This window comes from Wyeomyia smithii, chromosome 3 (genome assembly GCF_029784165.1).
Source record: "Wyeomyia smithii strain HCP4-BCI-WySm-NY-G18 chromosome 3, ASM2978416v1, whole genome shotgun sequence".
NCBI lineage: Eukaryota > Metazoa > Arthropoda > Insecta > Diptera > Culicidae > Wyeomyia > Wyeomyia smithii.
Genome location: NC_073696.1, coordinates 207,022,907 through 207,043,152, shown reverse-complemented (window position 1 = coordinate 207,043,152; position 20,246 = coordinate 207,022,907). Strand labels below are relative to the sequence as shown.

General features: G+C 39.4%; 1 protein-coding gene across 1 annotated transcript; it reads right to left on the bottom strand.

The window, feature by feature from the left end:
• Window positions 1-5,278: 5,278 nt before the first annotated feature.
• Window positions 5,279-5,941, bottom strand: LOC129729026 (uncharacterized). The gene has a single exon (XM_055687502.1). The coding sequence runs from the start codon at window positions 5,939-5,941 to the stop codon at window positions 5,279-5,281; it is 663 nt and encodes a 220-aa protein (XP_055543477.1).
• Window positions 5,942-20,246: the final 14,305 nt, after the last annotated feature.

Genomic DNA, 20,246 nt, shown 5'->3' with positions numbered 1-20,246 from the left:
CAAAATCCTATGCTCAAAAACACCAAAAGCTCGCCGATCGACCTCTTCAAATGTCCAAGTTTCATGGCCGTAGAAGCTAAGGGTAGGGCTAAAGGAAGGATTAATGTTTTGTAGAGTGCAAGTTTGGAACGGGTTTGCAGACTGTGGGACCTCAGCTGGTTACGAAGTCCGTAGAAGGCCCCGGTTGCAGCTGCTATCCCCATTTTTATCTCACGGCTAACCTCGTTGTCACATGTCACTAATGCACCCAGGTAAATAAATTCGTCGACTACTTCAAAAGTTTCCCCAACATACGTCGGACTATCACGCTCTACATCGTTTTGGAAGAGTTAATGATGAGCCCTATTCTCGCAACTTTCTTCCTGAGAGGTTCAAGGCCTCTTTTACAGCTCTACGGTTGATACTAATGATTTCGGTATCGTCCGCAAAACCTAGAAGCATGTGAGACTTCGTTCTGATGGTGCCGCTTCTTTGCACGCCAGCCCTCCGTATAGCACCATCCAATTCGAAGTTGCACAATAAATTTGACAGCTCGACTCCCTGTTTAAAACAATCTAACGTCACAAGGAAATCCGATATCTCACCGGCTATTCTGACGCATGATGAAGAGCCTTCAAGGGTGGAACGTATCAGCCTAATTAGTTTTGTTGGAAAACCATGTTCGAGCATAATTCACCATAACTCATTTCTCTTAACTGTATCGTACGCTGCCTTAAAGTCAGTGAACAGAGGGTGCGTTTGCAGGTTGAATTCCCGAAATTTATCGAGGATCTGTCGTAGGATGAACATTTGGTCCGTAGTGGAGCTTCTCCCTCGAAAACCACATTCCCAAGTAACACACAAAACATGTTAGAAAATAAGTAACAACGAAAGTAGCCATATAAGTGTACTACAAGCGCAATTGAAAACTTGTGTTTTATATTGTGTTTGAAGTTGTTTTTCATCAGTAATACAACCGCATTTCGAAAACAGGCTCTTTTTTTCTGGTTTTGGAGATGTTTTTAATAACACGAGTTCAAGAATGACAATCACTATCACTTGGTCTTTTTGTAAGACATTACACCATCTAATAACAACCTTACGTACCTGTAAAATGCTTTTCCTTAGTTCAATAGTCGTAGCATTCAACACCCAACTTAAAATTACTTGATCAAATTATTATTTAAATTATATGAACGATTTCTATTTTTATTCGAAGCGGGTCAAAACGCGCCATCAAAAGATAAACAAAACGCTTGCAGTGTAACCAATATCACTTCAGATTTTTGTTATTGTACATCTAACAACGTTTTCTAGTTTTGTTAGATTTTATATCCAGATCCAGATATCCAGATAACGTTGAAACTATGCGAAAACAATTTCAATATTCAAGCGGAAGAAACAACTCTTTTTGAAAGGTTTAATATTATTCTTTGTCATTATTTTATAATCAATTAAAACTGTCACTGATAGAAGAAATTGTCGATCTAGTTGCACTGCGCAGACACAATACATTTGCGCATGCGCTGGTTAACAGTTGTCATAGCAACAGATTTGCGCATTGCCGTATTAGTACTCGAGATGAATTTTGCCACTTAATTATATCAAGTTGGCTTGCTTTCATGCAGTTATCGGTGCTTGTCCTACTAGCCTGCATGTTTTGCGCTTTTCTGGTGATATTGATGTCATGGAATAGGTTACGTCAACTATTCTATACCAACGTGTGTTACTTGGGTTGGTAATCGCCAACAAAGATCTGCGACAAAGGCCACAGTCTATGAAACAGAATACGGAAGAGAATTTGGTCAACGGTGTTGAGAAGGGTTATGCCCCAATAATACCTACAGTCCAGGCCTTTCTTGTAGATCGGACATATGAGAGCCTCCAACCAGTCCGAAGGCAATTCTTCATTTGACCACACTCTCAGCATGATCCGGTGAAATGCACGATATATTGTTCGCTCCCGATTATGAAGAGTTCGGCTGGAATGTCGTCCATACCAGCTGCCTTGCAGTTCTTCAGCTCTTTCAATGCTTTCTTCACCTCGTCCATGGATGGTGGCTCCACTGCTTTGCCATCATCCTCAATCACCATCCTGCTCCTTTCGACTACGCTCTTTTCTTTACCATTCAACAGCACACTAAAGTGTTCCTTTTAACGCCTGGCCACCTCCGTTCTATCGGTAATCAGATTTACCTTCCTCTCGTTGCACATGACAGGGGCTTACACGATTCGATTCCTGATTCCTGATTTTCAACAGCTCTAGCTTTCCGGTATCTTCCTACGCTCTGACGAGTCACAGCCGTGGCTAACATGTGAACAATACTTTTCATTCGTCACTCTCTGGCACTCAGCGTCAAACCACTCATTGGACGTGGCTATCGAAGATGTACCCAACACTTCTCCCGCTGTGGTGCTGATTGCACTGTGGATATGCCTTCACTGTTCATTCAGGGTACCTCTAACTTGATCCTCGATCCACTCATCAACCTTCCGCAGATACTCTGTAGCCACTTCTCAGTTGATAGCCGCTGGATGTTCAACTGTATCTTCCTTGTCGTCCTGGATTTGAACACGTTGGACAACCGGGCGCGAATCTTGAATACCACGAGATAATGATTCGAGTCAACGTTTGGTCCTTTAAACCTCACGTCTGAAACGTCTGAAAAGTGCGGACAATCAATCAGAACATGGTCGATCTGGGAGCAGGCCTCTCCATTTGGGTGTCTCCAGGAGTACTTACGTGTATTATGGCGTGCAAAATAAGTACAACAGATAGACATTCCTTTGGCTGCAGTGAAATTGAGAAATTTCAGCCCGTAGTCGTTCGTAGTAGAGTAGAGTTTCTCTACCAACTACGGGACGGAAGAAGTTTTCCTGACCGACCTGCGCATTTGCATCCCCGATGACGATTTTGATGTCGTGTCATGGGCACTCATAATACGTCTTTTCCAGGAGTTCATAGAACTCCTCCTCCTTCATCGTTGGTCGGTGCATACACAATTATCAGGCTGTAGTTGAAAAATTTGCCCTTAATTCTCAACACTCATATACTGTCACTGATCGGTCTCCATCTAATAACACGCTTCATCTGTTTCCCTACGAGCACGACACCGACTTAAATGAAGTGCTCGCAATAGGATCTACTGCCCGGAATTCGCGTTCTCCCGTCTCGGCCACCTCACCTCCTGTATGGCACCAACTTCCACATTCACCTTTTGCAGCTCTCTAGCCAGGATACCTGCACGTGCCGGTTCAAGTAGAGTCCTTACATTCCAAGTACAGAGTTTCCAATAATCATTGTCCTTTTTGGTACGCCTAGGTCCATGCCGATCATTCCGTTTCGTATTTATATCTGGATTATGCGTAGTACACCACAATGTGCTCTCAAGTGACACGTGACCAGCCGTTTGCCAACCAAACTAATATGATTCGTTCTTATAAATCTGAAGTTTATTCCACTGAAGTTGCGTTCAACAGGGTTTGGCATAAGAGCTTAATAGCTAAAATGTCCCACTTCCGTTTTCCACCTTTCATCACAAAAATAATACAAAGCTACTTGACTGACCGAATTTTTCAAGTAAGATTCTTAAATGGTTAATCTGATATATTTCCTGTTAGAGCTGATGTACCTCAAGGAAGTATCTTGAGTTCGATCTTTCATAATATTTTTACTTTTGATCTTCCTGATTTCCCACCAGGATGTCAGAAATCTCTGTTTCGTGATGATGCAGCCGGCTGCAAAAAATCTAGATATATTTTCATCAAACTTGGAAAATTGGAAGATTTCTCCTAAGGCATCAAAATCAAATTCAATTATATTTCCTCATAAACCAAGTGTATCATTTCTCAAACCCACCGATAAAAACGTTGTTAACCTTCTAGTTCCCAGTGCCACCTTTAGATGGTCTTCAGTTACACCTCTAAAAAGCCTCAATCTATACCTAAAAAATGTTTATTAGGATTTATGGATTTATGGTGATTTTTTCGAAGTCCGTCTGAAAATTAATTTGGGCACTAGAGGGTTAAGATGAACGGTGCAACTCTAAATTGGTCTGATTAAGTTAAATACTTAAGACTATTTTAAGATAAGAATCTTACTTTAAAGGAACACATCGAGGATATCCAATCAAAGTGCAATAAATATATAAAATGTTTATATCCTCGGCCGAAGACTCTGAGCGACAAGAAGTAACAAAGGATGCTGAAGAGGAAGACCGAGGAAAAAGTTGCTATAGCGCTGTCTGCACTTAGCCGAGAGGTTGGTGGCAAACCGGCTAAACAGTGAAACAATACCTGGCGAACATGGACATACATGTTAGGAAGCTCGTTCACTGGTCTCGGAGCCGCAGACAATGACGCAGCTGGCAGACAATGACGCAGATGGTCAAGTCGATTTTCCCGGTGAATCGCGACGTGGTGGTGGTGATGGACGACGAGACCTATCTCACGCTGGATGACAACGACTGGCAGGGCATTTCGTATTTTACTTCTCACACGAGGGACTTAAGCACCGAAATGAAGTTCATTTCACACACATAGTTTCCCAAGAAGGTGCTGCTGTGGCTGACAATCAGTTAGAAGGGGATGTCAAAGCCGCTACTCTTCCAGTCTTGACTGGCCGTGAACTAGGAAATTTATAGTATGAAGTGCCTATCGGAAGTTGCGTAGTTTATCAAGAAATACCTAAAGGCCGAAGAAGCGTTGTTTTGACCTGATCTGTCATAGGCTCACTATTGGAAGCGATCGTTTGAGGAAATGGAGCTGCTGAATATCGAATTGGTACCGTTTTGGCGAACCCGCCCAACGTTCCCAAGTTGCGTCCCATCGAGGATTTCTGCCTCAATCTGGAGCGTAAGATTTGCTCCAATAGGTTCGACGCGAAAATTGAGGAGAAATTGATTATTAAAATGAATTACGAACTCAAGAAAATGCCTGCACGTATGTTTTCGTCCGCCATGGCGAATGTTCTGATTAACTGCTGGATTTTTTTTTTGCAGATAAGCCAACATAATTTCCTTCCATGGGAAAATCATCAAATTCATCAATTATCTGTCTTCACTCATTTTTCGATTTAGTGCTAACGTAAGAACTGTATTAATCACATAAAAACGCGACGCGCTAACGGACACAACACTTATTGTTCTTATAAACGTAAAAGGACAACAAAAAATTACCTTTTAAGTCGACCGGTTTCGGTCCCCGTGTGGACCATCTAATGGACAATGCCCAACTGATGACATATAGAAAATTGCACAGCTTCATACTGGTACAGTACACGTCGGAAAGGGGGGTGGTGTTAAATTATCTTCTGTTTCGTCAATTGGAATAAGGCAGAAGTTATTGGGGCATCATCTTCGTTCATCAGTGGCTTTTCAGCAGTCTCGATGAACATAGATTCCCAAGCGTTCAAATGTGAAGGTTTTCTGACACATTTTTTCAGTTTTGCGTTATCCCAGTCTATCACATGGTTGTTCTCCTTAGAATGGACGGCCACGCTGGATTCGTTGGGTCTATCGTTGTCAACAGCGTTTTTATGTTCTTTTAATCGGACTTTAAATTTCCTGCGGGTTTGGCCAATGTATATTGCAGGGCAACTTTTACATGGGATCTCGTAGATGCCTGACATTTCGTCCCTCGGAATTTTATCTTTCAAAGAACATAAGAGGTCCTTCAGCGTATGATTACTCTTATACGCTGTCCGAAATCCATGTTGCTTCAGATCGTTTTGAATTGTGTTGGTCAGTTTTGGAAAGAACGGTAAACTTATTCTTTTAATCTCCTCCTTCTCTGGTTCTAATGTTGTAGCGTTTCGTCGATGTCTTTTCCTTCCATGTTTCCGGAGAATTTTGTTCACGAACTCTTCATCGTAACCATTTAAATCGGCCGCTTCATGGATTTTCTTCCTTTCTGCTTCGAAATCCTCTTTCTCCATCGGTATGCTGTATAACCGATGTGCCATCGAATGAAACGCGGCTTGTTTTTGGGAGCCGTAGTGGTAAAAGTTGCCCTGCAATATACATTGGCCAAACTCGCAGGAAATTTAAAGTCCGATTGAAAGAACATTAAAAAGCTGTTGACAACGATAGACCCAACGAATCCAGCGTGGCCGTCCATTCTAAGGAGAACAACCATGTGATAGACTGGGATAACGCAAAACTGAAAAAATGTGTCAGAAAACCTTCACATTTGAACGCTTGGGAATCTATGTTCATCGAGACTGCTGAAAAGCCACTGATGAACGAAGATGATGCCCCAATAACTTCTGCCTTATTCCAATTGACGAAACAGAAGATAATTTAACACCACCCCCCTTTCCGACGTGTACTGTACCAGTATGAAGCTGTGCAATTTTCTATATGTCATCAGTTGGGCATTGTCCAGTAGATGGTCCACACGGGGACCGAAACCGGTCGACTTAAAAGGTAATTTTTTGTTGTCCTTTTACGTTTGTAAGAACAATAAGTGTTGTGTCCGTTAGCGCGTCGCGTTTTTATGTGATTAATACACTTCTTACGTTAGCACTAAATCGAAAAATGAGTGAAGACAGATAATTGATGAATTTGATGATTTTGATGATTTTCCCATGGAAGGAAATTATGTTGGCTTATCTGCAAAAAAATCCAGCAGTTAATCAGAACATTCGCCTGTCTTAGTTATTTTTTTACCACTACCCGAAAGAAGTCCACATTGTTACCACGAACGAGCCCTATTGGCTGGTATGTCACCTTTTGTGGCAGAACAAACAATATCAATTTTGAGTTCATTACAAAGCATCCTCCTTTTGAAAAAGCGCTTCAAAAATAATCAATTGAAGTAGTTATTATTTTTTCTCGACTCGTCGAAATTTCGCTAATAGTGATACCGTGGAATGAGGTGAAAATGATCGCCTGAAAATTCGTGATAAAAAATACTAATCAAAAGATATTGCTCTTACAATACTAGGTAATGTTAACGTGTCCTTAAACGCAACTTTTGCATGATTCACATATCTGTCAAAGTTAGCGCTTGCATGCCCGGTGCAATTTTCCATATTTTCGAAAAATTCTCAGTCAACTCAATCAAATTTGTTCAAAAAAGTTTCCAAATAACAAAAAAAAGTATTCAATTCACTAAAAGTAATCTTAGTTGAAGGTTAGTTACGTTAAGTTTGAAGAAGTGAGTAAAGTTTGATAAACGCTCAAAAATGTAATTTTCAACAATGATCATTTCATATCATTGAAGAAATACTGATGAATTCGCAGGAAACCACTAATGTTTTGATTTCAGAGCTAGGTCTTGAGCTTTTGCAACAAACCGAATTGAAATCGACGATCAAATAAGAGCAAATTTAGCAACAAGCAGCAGTATATTTCACAAAGCAAAATAATATCGAGTATGCGGAGCATTAAAGGTAATGCGCTAATATCTGAAAGTGGTAGTCAAATTATGTCTTAAATAATGTAAAAAAATCTGAGAAATCGATCCACTTAAAATGTCAGCAGTCTGATCCACTTAAAATGTCAGCAAGATGTCGACTTTGCCCCAGTTCCCCTACAATATTAAAATAGGGTTATCTCGACGTTAAATTAACATTTTTGAAGTCTGTTAATGTAATATAAAGAGTGTAAGTGATACTCAAAGATATCTTCACATGCTCCTCTTTCTTTGGCGGGGAGGAGGTCTCATTTTTGGCAAGGACCGGTCAAAGCATAAAAATCTCGTTTTAAAAAAAATCCAATTTCTCAAGTATTCAGAATGGCGCCTGGGTCCAAACATGGGGAAATTTATTTTTGCATCATGCTACTTAAAAAAATTATACACAGAAGCCAAGGCAATAAAAATTGTTGTCACCAGTCCAAAGTTTTAAAATTTTCAAGGTATAAAAATTTAACATTGCTCCAAAAACGTGTTTGTGCCCCCCCTTCCGTTCGTAATTTGAACTAACCAGGAGGAATGAAACAGTTTACTTCGAGCTAGTTTATTTCGTACCAGCTAAAGTTTAGCTTAAAATTCAGACCCAGCATGCTTGACTAGCTCTTCTACCTACAGCGAATATACGGAAGTTCGAACTTAGCTGCTCTACCGCTTGTTTACGGTGCCTTCTTAACTATATGGTTGTTGACGGTTATACAGAGATGAAAAACTGATATACTGGAAATTATGCGCGTTGGTGCTGGAGTCAGGCTTGTAAATTGTCACGGTAAAACCACTTTTCACTGCGATTATCGTCTTCTTTAATATCAATATGTTAAACATAATATCAACAATGTTAAAATATAAAAAATACTTCGCTTTACGCCGCTTTGCTTTGAGACAGGGAGATGTTTTATCGATTATCAAAGCTGTTCTGATTCCAAAGAAATCAGGAAACGGACATGAACCAGTCGAAGGCTGAAAATCTCCTTATAAAAGAGAAATAAAACAAAAAGAAATCAGGAAAGAAGGCATGATTTGAAAAATCCTCAGCTTTGGAAAAATTAGAACCAACCGTTTTTCCGCAGACGACTAAATGTTTTCAATTGGAGTAGTAAAAAGGAATTTTCGGTTTTAATTAATATTTGAAATTTGACATAACATTTTCATAATTTGATAGTGAAGTGGTACTTTACATACATCTGTGTTTCAGCAACCTTCAACAGTAGTCAATTGAACAACTATTCTTCAAAGATACCACAACTATTCTTCAAAGATACCAATCATTGAAAAAAAAATAGTAGAAGTGGAAATATTATTGAAATTTTTCGTTTCACATCATCAAATTGATTGCGCCTTGCGTGAAATACTTTGACATAAATAAATCTGTATCTGTATAGTTTGGCATTAATTTGCTGTTGTGTTTTATAAACAACTTTTCAACTTTCTAATACGTATCGTTTTGTTATTCAAATAAATGATATGATAGTAATAAAAGTCATCTTGTTTTTAATATGACGTAAATCGTATGAACCAATTCGAGTAATACAATGCCGTTTTGATATGAGCGGGGGCTTAGTGTGGTTGGTAACGTCTCCGCCAACCACGCTCGACGCCTGGGTTCGAACCCCACCGCCGACATAGGTGTCGATGGTTGTGAGGTGGCGTGATCCACTCACAATCAACCCAACTGGTCTAGATTCAATCCTAGCCGACACCGGGAGATTTTCTGAGGCGAAAAATCTCTGGGATCACGCCTTCCATCGCACGAGGAAGTAAAAACGTTGGCGCCGGTCCGTTAATAAGCGGGTCGTAAGTTAGGGTCCTGGGTGTGGAGTCGCCTCCCTGGGCGTCGGTGATTGGCCACAACAGTGGCGGAACTAGACCGACGGAAAATAAGCTAGAATAAAAAAAATATGCCGTTTCGATTTTATCACGATCAAAAAACACTTTCCGGAAATTCTAGCGAGGCTGTGGATTCGAGAAAAAAATGGAGGTTAGTATTTTTTATGAATAACATTCAAACTTAGCAAAAAATACTGATTTTTATCGTTTAACCAAGTCCACAGTTTTTTTGGATTCACGGGAAGATGTTTTTATGACCGCGATAAAATCGAAGCAGCACTGTACAAAAAACGGGGAATTCATTTCATGTTCAACCATACGTTGAAGTTCACATAAGACAATTGATGTGATGCAAATTTGAATTTGCAGCCTCACAGATAGATATATCATACGACTAAAACTTCTAGACTCCTTTGAAATTTCTTCTCAATGTTGTTTTTTCATGTCGTATCCTCTCTTTTGTCGGCACCTGTCGACGATCTGTTTCTTTTCTAAATACTGACCTGAAATGAATAAATTTGTTTTGCTCTCTATGTACATCAAAATCCCTAATGTCACTAGAAAGTTTTTCCGCCGGATCCCCCACGCTACTAACCGAGGCAGAGGAAGTCTATCAGTTTCCGATAAGTCTTCCGATGTGGTTCCCAGTAAAAAATTACGCTCTTAATTTGTTTTTAATGAATTTATGGAAATGACATCTCATCATAATTACAATGTGTGGTTCCACATTACTCATCAAAGTGCCCAGAGAAAATGCTCGGAAAACTGCGCCCGGATGCGCAACTGTGGATACCATTAGATAAGTTACGAAGCCGAAAGGAGTCCATAAATAACGGCCCTCGACTGGCGCAACCGGTGTTCGACCTTCTGACGAAAACCCCGTAGGTAGACTGTGGGAGTTTTTTTTTCGAGAAAACTGGATTATTCCAGCCGTTGTCGAACGATGACCAAGTGACATACTTTACTTGATATTTATGGGATTGCTGGATATAACGTTAGTGATTTAATAATACAACATTGTCAGCTGGCGGATAAGGTCAGTATTTTTTGTGTCAGTTCTGTCCCAAAAAACACGCAATTAGCAGTTCTGAACCTAGTGGGTTTTCCGAAATAAACCACCCAGACAGTGAAACGTCGTCCACATGGGCGAGATTTCTCCCGTCACCGAAATTCCAACCGCGCGATGATTTATTTGTTTATTTCCTGGTACGGGGAAAGTGTTTTCGGAACGAGTGTGCGCCATAAAAGATAATAAAAATAAAATAATAATTTCATAATCTACTGTCAGATGTGAGAAGTTTTCCTTCGAATGTTCGTTTTCCCCCCCAGTCGAGGGTGGGATGAAAAATAACACTTTTCCGTGCCACCAATCTGCAGGCGTGATAGTGATGCGCTGTGCGTCTAGTGTGCGCTATTTCCGTTCCGAAAAGTTTTTTTTTTTCATTCTGCTGTCGTTCTAAGAATTTTCCAGTTTTCACGGGATGAAATGTTCTGCGTAAAAAAGTTAAAGATTTATTGAATCTTTATTTTCCTTCCCATCGCTTATCCGTCGTCATATGTTAGATGCGGTTGATGAAGGATCGTAGGAATCGGAAAAGTTTTGGAAGAAAATCACTTTTCGATTCCCATTCCGTGCTCTCTCGCACGCAGAGGGCAGACACAACGTGGATAGCAACAAGCGATTGCACTTTCGATTTGTGAAGAACGGCTTCGGCAAGCTTCAAATGGCGGACAGGGCGGTGTTATATATGATACAGAGATGTCGAGTGCCGGGGGCACACCGTTGAAAATAATAATATAAACGTCTGTTGTGACAGAATGTCACAAGATTTATGACTTACCAAATAGATTGAAAAATTAAGAACAGGGATGTTGACAGTAACTGATGATTTCTGTGATCCATATGTTCTCGAGAGAGATGAATGGAAACGACGTATAAGTTAGGATACTAATTAGTAACACCCGGTACATGATCATATTAGGAGCTACGTAGGATGTGGTATTTTGTAATGCATTCTGTGTTATTAATAACTAATGTCACAATGTTTTCTTTAAGAAACAGTTTCTTCTGAAAATGCTACACATTTGTTCCGTGCGATCAACTGCAATCTTGATCAACTATCGATAAGGCTATGAACAAATTTGAATGTATTTATAATTTTACTCATATAGGTATTGTACCTGTTATATAGTGGATTTATAATATTACTATCAGTTTACGGATTCATATCCCAATAACCTTTTAGCAGTTTATTGATAGCACAAAATAAAATTTAAGGTAGGGGGGAGACACTCATGGGTTTGTGATTCCATATAAGTGAAGTACTTTATATGCCCGGTATTTTTTTCAATTTAACAAAAACCTGTCCAAGAGCGATTTTTAATAGCTGTTAGAAATGCAATCTACGTAACATGGCTGTTGTTGTGCACATCTAAGATGTTGCGCTAAGATGAATCACCAAGAAATACTGTTGCATAATGTCTGCAAGATATTCACTAGAGACATCTTGAGGATCTGTCTCAAAGTAATGATATAGCCCGTTGTTGGTTATCCCGCTGGAAAATTTGCCCTGGTATTCATCAACAAAAGCTTCCTGCAACGACCTCAGTCTACAAAACAGGATATAGGACTTTAAATAGTTCGGCTGGTAAGCCGTTCTTCCCAGTGGTTTTGTGATTTTTCAGCTCTCCACAAGCTTTTTTCATCTCGTCCAAGGTTTTCGGGTCCATAGATTGTCTGTCCTCTTTAATTTCTCTCCTTTCCCCCTCGACGACTTTGCTACCTTCCTCACCACTTCGAAGTGTGTGACGTATCGGTAATCAGGTTTCCCTCCTTGTCGCAACACAAGGTTCCTGATTTCGTCATTCGCTTTTTAGAAGCTTCTCGTGTCGTGCCTGATGAAGCCATTCACCGTTTCCACGAGGACGAGATTGTAGTGTTTACATGTTTTGAGGCAATGACACTTCTGTTTGGCAGCTCTAGCATCCCCGGTATATCTCCCGCATCTGATGCATTACACGGTTTGTTGCTGCTATGGTTCCAGCATAGGCTAGGCTCTTTTCCTCTGTCCCTTCTAGACACTTAGCATCAAACCACTCGCTACGCATGGTTTCCACTGCCATCCCTATCATCTCTAGCGCTGTTTCACTAACCGCGTCGTGGGTGTGCTTCCACTGCTCGTTGTGGTCCACTTTAACTAGTCCATCGATCCATCGTTCAACTTTTCGAGTGTACCCTTCAGCAGCTCCTTCCATTAATAGCCTCAGGATATTCACACGTATCTTCCACATCGATTTTGATTTGAACACGTTGGACAACTAAGCGCGAAATTTGTTCACCGTGAGATAGTGATCTGGATCGACGTTCAGCCCTGAAAAGTGCCGGCCGTCGATGAGCATGTAGTCAATCTGGGAGCAGGTTTCTCCAATGGTGTATCTACGCTTGTACTTTAGAATATTTCGACGTGCAAAAAAGGTACTACAGATGGCCATTCCCCTGGCCGCAGTGAAGATCACTAGACTCAAACCGTTGTCGTTTGTGCTAGAGTAAAGGGATTCCCTACTAATAACCAAGCTAAGTCTTTATGTCGTGTTTAGTGTATCAGTAATAATCCGAACACCATCCATTGGATTTTGTACAGCTTCCTTGGTGATCTTGTTGGCAGCTCTGATCCAGATTCAATGAAAATGTTTTGACATCCTGCTTCTTTCCGGAAAGCTTCCGCTACATCAGAATCCAATATTTTTCGATTGGGCGCAGTTGTGGACAGTTAGGAGGATTGGCGGTTTTTGGTACAATACTGGCATTATGGCTTTGTACCACTTCAACACGGTATTGGCACGGTGACATGATGCCAAATCCCAAGCAGCACTTGTAACATCTTTTTGAATAAATCAATAAAAATGAAAGTTGCATTGTGATCTCACTGCAGTTACTGTGAAACATACTAGACTGCATGAGAGATAAAAAGGTCACATATATGACGCGAAGTTTGCTTCCTTAGCTGACCAAAAATATGGACAGCTCAACTTAACCGCAACAGATTCATCATTTTTTGCCAAACTCATCATGTGTTGGATGGCCAGTAAACAATTATTTCACCACCCAGTTTGCCTGCATCACCGCACCGTCATAGCTGGTAGGGTTTTTGTAATTATCCGTGTCTGCACTTGTGTCCCGTGTGTCGTGCAGACAAAACGGCATCGCTACTTCGTTTCCAAAATCTTTGCGATGAAGACAAAACACAGGGAAACTAAGGGCAAGACGGACCATTGCTCATTTCTATATGAAACTATCGATATTTTAACAATTGATAATGCCAGTTATATTATGGTAATTTCGAGCGTTTCCATATTCAAGAAATGATCGAAATTATTCCACCTTCATAAGAGCAGCAAACTGATGTTGTTTTCGCCGTGTCGAATTTAAGCTATTGCGGTTTTAGATCTTTCAAAAGTTATAATTTTTAATGCTATTAGAATGGTTTAATTGGTATTACTTCATGGAGAGTATAAATGAATGTCGAATATTATGAATATCGTTGGATAAAAAATGTGTGCCTTGCCCGTGATTTCCCTATGTGATCGCTTCGTTACATTATAACAAGATGCGTCGGCAGAATAAATTACTTCGTGACAAGATTCGTCAAGTTATTGTTACAGGATAATATACTGGCAACGTTTGAGATACCGTTGTTTCAGTGAAATGAATTCGGACGATAAACAAGTGACAAAGAAACATGCTAAAGTTTAAGAATAGTTACGGTAGATAATTGTGACCGAATTGTGATTTTCGACTATAATGTCAAATTTAGTCTACTACTAACTGAAAGTTTCTGTACACCTTATCTTAAAATGTCATGTTTGTTTTAAAATTAGAAGACCTTTGCAAATATTTGTTAAAAATTTGATCCTATTGCAACAAATATCATAATAAGAAAATGGAAGATCTAAAAACAACATTATTTATTTTGACAAATATTTTTTCAAAGCAAAAAGATTTCCATAGAATGTTCCATTAAATATTTCAGTAACAATTTACATTGTAACGAAAATCCGAGTAAAAAAAAAACAAGGTTATTTATAAATGCGCGTTGATCTTAAAACCCGCGCAAAAAAGCGCAATCTGGAAATCCGCGCGAAAAAAGCATTCGAAAACCCGCGTAAAAATCGCGCTGATTCAAAAATTCGTGTAAAAAACCACGATGATCAAAAATCCACGCAAGGAAAACTAGCATAAAATCCGGGTAAGAAAAAACTAGTATAAAAGTCCGCGTTAAAAACACCTGAAAAAACCTGAGAGTTTTCTCTCATTACGCTTCAATTAAACTGACTCGTTACTAGCGCTACTCTCAGGTCTTTTAGTTTTCCTTTTATACTGTGCTTGGTTCCACGAAAGATATAGCCACTCTATTAAATGGCAGTGTAAATTCGAGTGAGATAATAAAAATGGCGATTATTTTGAGCAAATGAAATAAAAAATCTGCTTCATAGAGAAATATATTGCAACAATGTTTTCCAACAATAAAAGAGGGATTATCTTCTATTTTTTGCTGTTAATTACACTACTTTTAGATATATGATTTGTGCCGGCACTGAAAAATATTTTAAAAGAGTATGTAGAATGGTGAATAAGAGTAATTGATTTATTAGATGCCCTAACATTTTCGGGGCGCGTGCTTTTTAAGTGAGTGAAATCATCAGTTTCACCATGGGTTTTAATTTGCATGTCAAAATCATGTATAAGCGCAAAGAACCACTCACATTTATATTGCATGGACATGCTGGTTAAAATTTGAAACATGTCGCGAGTAAAAGCTCGACAAATATGCCTGAGAAATTTGTTGAATCGAAACTTTAATTTGACCAATGAAGGTCTCATGATATGCATCTGTTTCACTGTGATTGATGTGTTAAAATCATGTTACCTAATGGTCGAACAGAAACATCATTAATAACAACTGGACTGGTTGCATATAGACTTCACATTTGCGCTTTTCAGGTTACATAGTAGTATTGATGTTTGTTACAGAGGCCGTACATGATTTTTTTAATTTGTCGCATAATGCTTACTGACGCTTAGATGTAATACAATATGTTGCTTGGGATACGACCAAACCAAAGAATTAACATCATGGCTCTTCAAGAAAGGAAGCAATCTTCTGGTGAATTTCCGTGTTGATTGTGCCTATGATGATCACTTCTTCGTTTCCTTTTGACACTCAAACGTGCAGAAAACCTTTTCAACACATCGCAGACTGTGGTTTTGGGTAAATTAAGCCTTTTATAAGTTCGCGTATCGAAAGTTTGAATGAAAAGAGTCGCTCATGGCTTGAGTATTACAAAAGTTACAGTGAATTGAAGGTGTCCGGATTATTGCGGATACAAACCACCGCATTTTATAGTTCAGCCGCTTAGGATAACTGGCTGGTTAAGTCCCCCCTGACATGGGGAACCGACGCTCAGACAAGCTGCCCTCAAAAGAAAACAGCTGCTCCTTCCCCGTCAGCATACGACCAAGTTCCCACCGTTTCACAGATCCTACCTTGGTAGCTCGTATCCCAGTCGGCACCTTATGGAGGTAGTTGAGTTACTGGCCAATATGCTCTGGACCACACTGAGGTATATTTAATGCCATTTCGGTACTATACTGCTGGCACGCATCGCCTAGCCGTTTACCAACCATCGGATTTAATATGTTCCGTACCGTGATATAACCAGTAATTCCTTCTGGGTAATGGTGTGTTTGATAACAAATGTAAATTTTGAGAATATTGAAGAGATTGTAACTTTATTAATGAGCAGGCTTGTAAACGGTCAATACTTTCATTTTATTTCGTATTTTTAGTGTGCGTCGCAGTAGGCTCTCTCTCGCAAATGTAGAAAAACCGTCGCCTGTTACACAGAAAACAGATGGCCAATGACACTTGCGCATCGAATAGCGAAAGCCGCAGTCTTAGAATTCAAAATGGTGTCTGAGGTCGATATTTTACTTCTACCTATGTATCGTCAAAATTACGGGAATAGCCATATTGTGTTTGGTCGCTTTTGGCTCTTCTCCAAAAACCAGAAGAGGCCATTTTGAAATTCTTAATTGTGACTGTAGTCTATTTTTGGCTTCTGTGCATCATCATGAATATGTAAATACCCATGTAAAGTCGGTTTCTGGCCACTGAGCGTTGTTCTGGTACCGGCAACACCTATATTGGGTGATTTACGATCATTTTGGGCTGTTACACAGAATTTGGAAGTCGCCATCTTAGAATTCAAATGGTATCTGAGGTTGATTTTGCTTCTGTGTATCATCACGATTACGGAATTGTTCATATTTGGTATTATTTGATTACTTTCGGCTGTTTTCACGCCCCCCCCCTCCTTCTAAAGTTTTAGAAGTGACAAACTATCATAGGATTATTTTTCACCCCCAAAAACCTTCACATGCTAAATTTAGTTCCATTTGTTCGTTTAGTTCTTGAATTGCGCTAAAATTTATATTAAATTTAATTTGAAAGAGACCCCTCCATTCCAGAACAGAGAGGGGAATCGAACCATCATGAATATATTTTTGCCCCCCAAACATTTTCACATGTCAAATTTGGTTCCATTTGCTTGATTAATTTTGGAGTCATGCAAAAATTTGTGTTTTCTTTGTATGTGTCAAGCTACCAGAGAAACATTTCTTACCCCCGAAAACCTCCGCATGTTAAATTTGGTTCGATTTACTTGATAAGTCTATGAGTTATGCAGAAATACGTGTTTCTTTCGTGTGGAAACCACCCTTCTAGGAAAGGGAGGGGTGTCGATCTACCACGGAAATATTTTTTGCTCTTGTGAACTACCACCGGCCAAATTTGGTTGTATTTGCTTGCATAAATCGGGAGTTATACAGATAGTTGTATTTTGTTTGTAAGGAAGCCCTCCCTTCCAGGGGTGTCAAACTACGACAGAAATATTTCTTGCCTATTAACACCAAGTTTGGCTTCATTTGCTCAATTAATTCTCAAGTTATGAAAAAAATTGTGTTTCATTTGTTTGGAGGAATTTCAGGAATTTTAAGGGGTCTCAAACTAATGTAAGAACCTTCCCCAGCCTCAAAAACCCCTACATACAAACTTTCATGCCGATCGGTTCAGTAGTCTCCAAGTCAATATTGATCAGATTCACAGACAGACAGAGCACCATTTTTATATGAATAGATTTCCAAAATAACCGCCGAAAACGTGCGTAGTTCTCATTTCTAGAAAAAATATCAAAATGCGTTTAAGGAAAAAAAACGTCGAGGTGGCGAGTACTCGTTTGACATGTTGCCTTGCCTTGCCACTGTCAGAAGAAATAGCAGACGGTTATCGCAGTGAAAAACTGTTCGACAGTGACCATTTACAAGCCTGTCAATGGCCATTATTTGAGGCGACATCCATAAATTACGTAACGCAAAAAACTCAATTTTTGGACCCCCATCCACACATATGTAACGAAATGTAACGCCAACACCTACCTCCTAATAAAAAAAAAGTATCGCAGTAGAAAAATTTGCTTAATGAAAATGGTCGTTTTTGGAGAGTCTCTCCAGGGATTTTTTGTTACTGTCCGATAGCTCTTAAGGGTCCGAAGTTGGTTGGACGGACATCAGCCAACGGTGAAATAAAACGGCTTCCTGCCAAACGTATTTTTCCAGCATTCGCGGGGGACGGGATTTCACATTGGCGATAAATACACTTTCCTTAATTCTAACTAACACTGTGCTAATATAACTTTATTATCTACTTGTCTTCAATCTAATTAACATTTCGGGATTTATTTAATCGTGTCGAAAGTAGCGAAAAAGAAGGGGCAATCATCTGCGCTAAGCGCTTTTCTAGACTCGAACCCAAGCCAAAAATAACCGCGAATTAGAATCGCAGCCAGTTGATGCAGTTTCTACTGTCACTCGGTTGTCATGTTGATACTGAGCTACTTGCATCGCGCCGGGGGGAATACGCCCGCTGCAATAGGATCACCAACAGTTACGTAACGCAGATCCCTTCTCTTTGTAACATATCGTAAACCTCAAGGATACCCCTCCTTCTCTATGAGCGTTACGTAATATATGGATGCCGCCTAACAGAGGTTTGACGCACTCACGTCACTTACTCTCAATACGGGTTGCCCTGTAATAGAGATACGAGTGCGGGAGAATATTGAAAAGAGAGAATAGAATAGAACAACGTGAATGATAAGGTGTTTTCTTGCTATTTTAAGCGATACCGCTTACCGTGCAACGCGCGTGCTGTTTAAATAAACCGTTAAATTCTTTTTCTGTTGCTGGCAAAAAAGGGGGATGAACTTAAAGAAAAACTGATTTAGTTATCATGAAGATACATCCATCATGATCTAGCAGAAAATTAAGAATGGTCCGTTACCGACCTCCTGACGAAGCTTTCTTATGATGCAGGAACAAGAGCATTGTACGGCCCTCACATCGACTTTTCGAATGCATTTTTTGATTCTACCAATCATTTGTTTAGAGTTGATTGATCTTCAGTTATTTTTGCACCGGAAAAAAATGCAAAATCCCTAAGAAATCTTCGATGGGACGACCCTAAGGTAGATTCGTTGGAGTCGAGTGGTTGTTCAGTAACGCTTGTGTTTTTTTCTTTTGACTTAATGTGATGATATTTTATCTGGCCAAAACACATACTTTTCATCGGTATGGTATTTTGGACGAAATGATATCAATTCTTTTTCAAACATTTATTTTGCCATACATTTTGATTGATAGCCAAGCCATTAGACTTGAATCATGATTTGGACAAAAAGAAAAAAGTCCTTTCCTGCCCACTACTCTGGCCGGTCTTCCAGTAATTATACACAGTCGAAACCGGAAGATTTTCGCTTTCAAAATGGTTTACTGTGAACTTTTTGTCAAAATTGTTGTGCAGCTCATAGCGAACTAAACATAGCGCTTGCGGAATGCTCCTTGTTTCAACGCCATTTTAAACAGAAGTGCATGCATAAACCAAACAAAAAATATTGGCACAAAAAAAGAGAGAGAGAGAGAGAGAGAGAGAGAGAGCTTTCATATACATACCTACTCTCCTTTCTCTCTGAGCGTGTTTGTTGTGAAGTACGAGAGCCTCTTAAAAATTTCAAATTTTTAAATGTCCTTTGTTCAATCAGTCAATCCGGAAACAATATTCGAATTAATGTTTATCGCACGACATAGACAGTAGGGTACCAATGAATATCGACTTTACGAATTCGTTTAGCGTTAGGTCTCAAAAATTTTGTCTTCTCAAAAGGCGTCCCCATGAAATTCCAGCTCAATCGTGCAGAAGCCTCCTTTCTTGAATCCGGTATAGTGACAAAATTTTATTCTCACCCACAGACACATATTACAGGTATACCTCGATTTTCCGCACATTCTCGTTTTTGAAATGTGCGTAAAATCGAATTGTGCCCAAAATCGAAGCAAATTTTTCAAAATTTCAAATAAACCAAAAATATTTTCCGTAATCGGAAAATTGCAAACAAACATGTAATGGAATATCCAATTATCACGTAACGTCCAAAGAGGGGGTTTGAAAGTTTGACAAGCCATATAAAAAAATTTTAAGGTCCGATAATTAGTTACATAGTCGGAAGGGGAGTTGAAGAAGATAATCATTTGCGTTACGTAATTGATAGACGTTCTCTACTGGGCCGTTTATGGCAAGGAACTTACCCAGAATATCTGGAAAATACCTGAAAGGAATTATATGAAACAATGTATATGGGTGCGTGTGTATATGTGTATGTGTGGGTATGTAGGCCACACATTTTTACCCATACTTACGCCGACTTTTATTGAAAAAAGGCCTTTTATCTTGCTTGAAATTTGATTCATAAATTGACTAAGCCGAGTGCCTAAAAATGATAAAAATATTTTCAGAGCCAACACGGTTTGTTTTATCGATAAACCATCTTCAGCAAAGTTTCGTCCTTCAAAACAAAAAATAAACACTGTAAAAAAAATTAAATTAAAATAAATTTTTTTTCCTAAACTCTAATAT